Genomic DNA, 7978 nt, shown 5'->3' with positions numbered 1-7978 from the left:
TCCCAATCCAGTCCAACTGCATCGAATCAATCGATCTCGACCTCTTCAGATTGTTGAGGCCGATCGCATCAAGAAAAATCGATACTCTCGACAAGCGATCGTGCGCTTCGCGACAAGCAATTAACGATTCCACCATCATAACCCTCGAAGATACAATACCAAAACGAGAGATCGTGACTTTCCACGAGCACGAAACTATAAAGCTCGATATGCCTCACGACGATGCCTTGGTGATCGCATTGGAAATCGAAGGCGCCGTCTTTTCGAAAATCCTCGTCGACACTGGAAGCGCTGTCGACGTTATCTCACAAAAAATGCTACGGTCGTTCGAGGAACCGATTCCAATGATCAGACAAGAAACGACTCCCTTCGCTAGCTTCGAAGGAAACTTCGAAGGAAACTCGATCCGTTTGCTCGGGATCATATTATTAACCACCAAAGCTTACAATCTGGAACTGAAAGCAGAATTCACCGTAGTCGATCATCCTATGCCCTTCGATGCCATCGTAGGGCGCCCCTGGTTGCACCAGATGAGGGTGGTCCCCTCGGTTTACCACCAATGCGTGAAGTTTTTATCTCCAACCGGCGAGAAAACCATACTTGGAAGCCAAAAACAAGCTAGAGCCTGTTACATGTCCGAATTCCGAAAGATGCCACGGAAGGAGGAGAATATCCCACTCGCACGCGACCTCAAAGACCCCGCTAAAGATCTATCCAGTACCGTCCCTCTGGACGAAAGTTGCCCTGAAAAAAGCATTAACATCGGGAACGGTTTACCTCCAGAGTTAAGGCACAATCTCTTGTCGTTCCTCGAACAAAATATCAAAACGTTCGCTTGGTCCGCAGATCGCCCTAGACGAGAACGATCTCCCTCGAAAAAGGCGTTAACATCGGGAACGATCTCCCTCCTGAAATCAGAAACGACCTTGTATCTTTCCTCAAGCAAAATATTAGAACATTCGCATGGCCTGCGGCAGACATGCCCGACATCGACATCAATTTCACCTCTCACGACCTGAACATCGATCCTACGTTCAAACTTATCAAACAGAAACGAAGGAAGCTATGACCCGAACGGGCCAAGGCGGTAAACGACGAAGTGGATAAGCTTCTCAAAATCGGATCCATTCGCGAAGTCCAATATCCTGACGGCTCGCAAACCCAGTCGTAGTAAAAAAGAAAAATGGAAAATAGAGAGTATGTATCGATTTCATCGATCTCAACAAAGCATGCCCAAAAGATAGCTTCCCATTACCGCATATCAACTGGCTGGTAACGCTACGGCCGGTAGAAGCCACGGCCGGTCATGAACTACTCTCGTTCATGGATGCATTTTCTGGTTACAATCAGATCCTCATGAACCCCGACGACCAGGAAAAAACTAGATTCATCACCGAGAGGGGTACCTATTGCTACAAAGTAATGCCGTTCGGACTAAAGAACGCCGGAGCTACCTATCAAATACTAGTAAATAAAATGTTCTCCACGCAACTTGGTAGAACGATGGAGGTTTACGTAGACGACATGTTAGTAAAGTCATCCAAAGCCAACGACCACGTTCTACAACTCCAAGAGTGTTTCAACATTCTTAATAAATTCGGGATGAAACTGAACCCTACAAAATGCACTTTCGGAGTAGCCTCCGGAGAGTTGTTCGGATACCTTGTAACCGAAAGAGGAATCAAGGCCAACCCGAAACAGATCGCCGCGCTCATCGATACCTTACCTCCTAGATCGATCCGAGATGTACAGTGCCTCACCGGAAAAATAGCCGCGCTGAACCGCATCATTTCTAGATCGACCGACAGATGCCTCCCTTTCTACAAGCTATTGAAAGGAAACAAAAAATTCGAATGGAACACCGAATGTGACTCCGCCCTAAAAGAACTTAAGACATATATCAGCGAACCGCCCGTTCTGTCAAAACCAACCATACGAGAGACCCTCCTTTTGTATGTGGTAACCTCCGAACACGCTGTGAGCGGAGTGCTAATTCGCGAAGAAAGCGGAGAACAAAGACCGATATACTATGTAAGTAGATCGTTGGTAGGCGCCGAAACCAGGTACCCCGTGATGGAGAAGCTAGCGCTAGCAGTAGTAACCGCGGCTCGAACATTAAGACCTTATTTTAAGTCGCATTCAATCACGGTCATGACATCGCAACCCCTGCGGGCAGTACTCCACAGTCCAAGCCAATCAGGAAGATTGGCGAAGTGGGCAATCAAGCTCAGCGAATACGATATCGAATAGAAACCGCGAACGAGCTCGAAAGCGCAGGTGTTAGCCGATTTCGTAATCGAACTCGTCCCGAAAGAAGACAGCGCAAAATTGAATTCCCAAGCATGGAAATTACATGTCGATGGGGCCTCATCGAGGCAGGGATCCGGGATCGGAATACAGCTCGAATCCCCGACAGGGGAAATGATCGAGCAATCATTTTGCCTGGGATTCAGCGCATCAAACAACGAAGCCAAATACGAATCTCTGATCGCCGGCCTACGACTCGCACGAAGCGTCGGAGCTCGGGAAATCAGCGCCTTCAGCGACTCGCAGTTAGTCACGAGCCAATTCCACGGAGAATACGAAACAAAAAACGAAAGAATGGAAGCATAACTCACAGTCCTAAAAGAGATCGCTCAACAATTTGACAAATTCGGGCTCACAAAAAACCCAAGAGGAGATAAAACGTCGGCCGACGCTCTAGCTGCGCTAGCTTCGACTTCCAACCCAGCGGTAAAAAGAAACCGGTAGAAGGAATAGAAAAGCCTAGCATAGATCTCCTGTGCAAAGAAAGCAATCTTAAAGAAGACAGCCTCCCGTGAATCAATGTAATCACTACACGAAGCAGAGCACGGAAAGAAAGCCAGGAACTCGATGACGAAACCAGTGGTAAGCTCGACGACCAATCAACCCCAAGCACATCACGCGTCAGGACTATAAGAACAGCAACCACAGCAACTGACCCTGAAGAAGCCGTCCACGAAACTAACAACGAGGCGCACGACGCTTTCAAAAAATAGCTCGAAGCTAGACCAGATTGGAGAACCCCAATAGTTAAATATATAAAAGATGGCAAACTCCCCGCTGAAAGATGGGAAGCTCGAAAAATAAAAGCCCGGACCTCGAGCTATTTTATTATGGAAGAGAAACTGTACGAAAGAAGCCTAGACGAGCCTTATTTGTTGGGGGTGTCGTCCAAAGACGCATTCACAATCCTAAAACAAACTCACGGAGGATCATGCGGAAGCCACTCTGGCGGGCGATCCCTAAAATTCAGTATAAAGAAACTAGGCTACTTCTGACCAACGATCGCTGATGATAGCGAGCAATTCGCATTAAAATGCGATGCGACAAATGCCAAAGGAACGCACCAATGATACACCAACCGACTCAAAAATTATCTACAATATCTTCACCATACCCCTTTAAGAAATGGTCCATGGATATAGTAGGCCCGCTAGTACCTTCTGGACAAGCCCAATTACTATTCCTCCTGGTACTCACCGACTATTTTACCAAATGGATCGAAGCCGAAGCATTCTCCAACGTCACCTCTACGCGGTAACCAGCTTCATTTGGAAACATCATCTGTCGGCATGGTTTACCATACGAGATAGTAATCGACAATGGACCATAATTCATCTCAAAAATATTCAACGAGTTTTGCGTAAAATGGAAAATCAAAATTAAGGCCTCAAGCCCCCGATACCCAAAATGCAACGGTCATGCCGAAGCCACAAATAAAAATATCATGAACTACCTCAAGAGAAGACTCGACCTCAAGAAAGAGAGGTGGGGCGAAAAGCTGTACGGTGCCCTATGGGCTTACAGAACGACCCCCCACACAGCAACCCAAGAAACACCATTCTCGCTGTCTTACAGAGTCGAAGCCGTAATCCCAGCCGAAGTCGAGGTCCCGAGTCAGCGACGAGGGATATGTACGGAAGACGCTGAACTCAACGAAGAGTTGTTAATCCACCAGTTAGACATGATCGAGGAACGACGAGAAAAGCAGCAGCACGAGTACAAAATTACCAAAAAGTCGCGGCACGTTATTACGACTCCAACGTAAGAAACCGCGCTTTATCCGTAGGCGACCTAGTTCTCCAAAAAGTGTTCGACGGAATGAAAGAACCAGGGGCAGGAAAACTTGGAGAAAAATGGGAAGGACCATACAAAGTCACCAAAGAAATCCGAACTGGAGTATACGAGCTAGAAAAACGCAAAACTGGCCTCCCAGAAATGAGACCTTGTAACACCTACAACTTAAAGAAATATTACAAGTGACTCAAAACCCAAACCTCGACCATGACTATCAAGCTTCAAGTTGGGAAGCTACCGACCTTACCCTACAGCTCAGTCAAAGAAAAACGGAACTACGAAATGGCTTCATCCCTCGAAGAGGATACGTAGGCAGCTCGACACCGAGCACAACCCAAACAACCGAACAAACATTTGTTACTTTTCTTCTATTACTTAGAATACTCAACCCCTAAACGTAGCATGTTCTATTGACTTGCTATCAGGCCATATAAAGACCCACAAAACAGATTCCTAATCAGTCTCTGTTCCACGCCTCCTAAAGGATAAAAACATGCTCAATGAAGCTTAAGTTAAATCAAAACATACAATTAAAGAGGTATTGTCCCATAATCCGTCGAAGACATATATATGTTTTTTTCGACAACAAAAACACAAAAAGGAATCAGAACATATCAAACTTCAAACTAAGTCAAATTAACCTTCGCATCAATCCTGATTGACCGAATCTCCAGAAATCTCAGGAAGATCGAGGGGACTAAGAGAAGGATCCGACACCGAAGCAAGACCATAATCAACTTCGAGCGAAACCTCCAGGTCTTTAAGATGCTCCAACTCCGCTTTGATCTCGAAGCCACCCTCATTATACTCAGTCAAAGCCTCAATACGAGCTCGCGCCTCTTGCAAACGAATCTCCGCAGCCGTTTCCTTTTTCTTCTGCTCCAACTTGTTCTTCACGACAGCCAGAACCCCATCATATTCTTGAGCAAGAGAGAGACGAGCAAGGTGGCGATCTTTGCGAGCTCGCCTATCTCGACCTTCGATCTCTCGCCTATGCTTCTCCTTCATCGAGTCAAAATCGCTCTGAATAGCGACCTTCTCCGCCTCAGCAGCAGCCAAATTCTTCTTCGACTCCTTGATCCCCGCTTCGCGCTGCCTCTCCACCTCCCGAGCAACCTCCAACTCACCTCGAAGCTGTTGGATCGTGAGAAGATGACCCGCGATCTCCTCCTTACTTGCAAAATTAGCCAATCGCCCCTCCATCAAAGCGGCGTATTGATTGCTCGCCTCCATAGCCTAAGCAAAAACGATAACATCAGACATTGTCATCCCATTCAATAAAGCACCGAAGAAAGATAACGTACCTTGGCATTCGCAACTGCCATCCGAACATAGGCATCACGCTCTCGCATACGCTCCAGAGAAGGGAGCTCGCATCCTTCCGCTCTGATCTTACGCCAGATCGCATTCACAACTGCCATCCGAATATAGGTATCACACTCTCACATACGCTCCAGAGAAGGGAGCTCGCATCCTTCCGCTCTAATCTTACGCCAGATCAGAGCGAGGGAATCGGGGTTCTCAAGGATAGGAATCTCGTTATCATATGAAAACACCCACGAAGAGGCTTCGGGCACGCTCGAAAGACGGGCGCCGGAGTTAATCCGCGAAGTACCTTCACCAGAAACACGTAACGGTGGAGGGAGTCCCGAGTTCGATGACCCCAAAGTCATAGTGTTAATCTCCTCCAAGACCCGACGTCGACGCCGGTGAGTCAATGAATCGACCTCGTCGTTAAGACCTCGATCGCCAGCAGAACTCGCCGAGTTATCCTAAGCTTTACGAGTCCCGCCGGCAGGGATAGCAATCGACACCGGCCTAGCTTGAAGGCCAGGAGACTGAGCCTGCAACCTCGATCTATGAACCAGCCCGCGCTGAATTTTCTGAGCTCGCTCTAACGACCCGACCTCAGAAAACTCATCATGACAATCGAGCAACACCTCATTCTCCCTCTTCCCTAAAAACGAAACGAAGCTCGAAGGATTTAGGATCGCGCTAATGAAGTATCTCAAAATCTTGTCAAGAGAAGGACAACTTACTCTTGTTGCCACGACCTTTCTTGGGTCGAACGGGAGCCACCAAGGCATCATGAGTAGCACGGTTCACACCCGACGGGAGAGCATAAGCGGTTCGAATTCGGTCATGAGTAAAAGCGAGCCATCGAGGACTACCACGTCGCAAAGTAGCCATTAACCCACGAAGCTCGGGAGTCATGGGCGCAGGGCTGAAGGGCTCTACAGATAAAAAAAGAGAGGAGACTTTTAGGCCAAAAGACGATCAGGAGCAGACATTATTCGCAAAAAAAAAAAAAAAAATTACCAATGTCGTCGGACCATTCTCTAGGGATCCTCTCAAAGTCAAAATCCCCGACTGACGCCGGGTTAACCTTAAAAACAAAGAACTTTTCTCTCCATCGATCATCTTTATTGGGAATACCTTCAATAATAACACGACCAGAGCGGGGAGCAAGAATCATCGTGCTAGGAAAGCCATTGTTCCGCTTTATAGCGAACAGTTGCTTCAACTCCCTGAATCCGAACTCAAGACCTTCCTCCTGAGCTCGGACCCAGGAGGCCAAGAAATAGCGAAAAAAGTTAGTAGCCATCTGGGTAAACGCCATCTTAAGTTCGGCCAACGCCTCAAGAAGAAAACGAGGAAGAGGAAACGATAAGCCGCCGTCCTCGAAATGCGACATATAGGCTCCACCGTACCCCGGTCTCATGGTCTCCGGAGTTCTGCCGTCTTCTGGAAGTTCAATTTCGACGGTATAATCGACCCCCCAGAGTTCATAGATAGCCTCGATATGTTTCGCCTCGAGAATTGTCTTGAGGTGGGGACCAAATTTCTCGAGCGCCATAAATTCGAAGCAGGAAAAAGAAAATACCAAAGACGATGAAATAGAAAGAAGGATTGTAGTATCGAAGAAGACGATCTATCCAGTGAAGTGTAATATATATATAAAAAAAACAGTTCCCGAAACACAAAAGATTAACCGGTCACGAACTATCGATCTCAACCACACGATTCAAAAATGGCCGACAAGTCAAATCAAGCTGATGTGCGTGACATCCCACTTCCCAAGAATTGCAACGCCGCCAGGTAACGTCAGTTTTCGCCCCTTCGGTTTCCCAAATAAACCAAAAGGCTGGGGGACAAATGTTGGACCCAATTTCGGTCATTACATTAATGGGCCGCGATCAAAGATATGGGCCGTAAGGAACTGAAGCCCATAGCAAGCAATCGAGCTCGAAAGCGAAGACTTCGAGGTCCGGATATCGCAGAACAAGAGACGGAGATCGCGGAGCAGTTACAATGGTCACGAGGTCGACTTACTATAAAGGAAGGAGTACAGACATGAAGAAAGACACGTTGAAAACCCTAAAGAGAGCTACACACACTTACATCGACCTTGTTTTCCTCCCGATCTTAGACTCTTTCTTTACGGATCTCGTTTGTATCACTCGATTTAGTTCAACTCATTGTATTCGATCTTATTCATCAATAAAGTCCATTTTTACCTACTGGAAATTGTTTAACATCGTTGTGTTCTAAAGATATCGTTGCCTACATCATTTGTCTTCCCTAGATCAAACCCCGATCACTATCAAATACTTAGTGTAGATTTTAGTTTCTACACTAATGATCTAAAATAAATATCTATTTATATAAAATTGAAAATAAACACCCGTGCGGTTACGTGGATCAAGATCTAATATATTTCTATTATCACATCATATTAATTCTAAAGATTCTGATTTATATTTGACTTTTTATTAAATATCTTTTGGTGGTACTGCTAAAGATATTGGTATAGTTAAAACCTTTTTTGATATATAATTATAACTTTGTCTTTTTTTGCTAACATTTGGTATAATTA

General features: G+C 46.2%; 1 protein-coding gene across 1 annotated transcript; it reads right to left on the bottom strand.

The window, feature by feature from the left end:
• Positions 1-5873: 5873 nt before the first annotated feature.
• LOC106319570 lies at positions 5874-6958 on the bottom strand. The gene is made up of 3 exons (XM_013757939.1): positions 6421-6958; positions 6141-6335; positions 5874-6058 (listed from the first exon to the last, which is right to left on the bottom strand). The coding sequence occupies exons 1-3, from the start codon at positions 6956-6958 to the stop codon at positions 5874-5876; spliced, it is 918 nt and encodes a 305-aa protein (XP_013613393.1).
• Between the last annotated feature and the right edge of the window lie 1020 nt (positions 6959-7978).

Source organism: Brassica oleracea, unplaced genomic scaffold (assembly GCF_000695525.1).
Source record: "Brassica oleracea var. oleracea cultivar TO1000 unplaced genomic scaffold, BOL UnpScaffold00285, whole genome shotgun sequence".
In the NCBI taxonomy this organism is placed as follows: domain Eukaryota; kingdom Viridiplantae; phylum Streptophyta; class Magnoliopsida; order Brassicales; family Brassicaceae; genus Brassica; species Brassica oleracea.
This window is presented reverse-complemented; position numbering and strand designations above follow the sequence as displayed.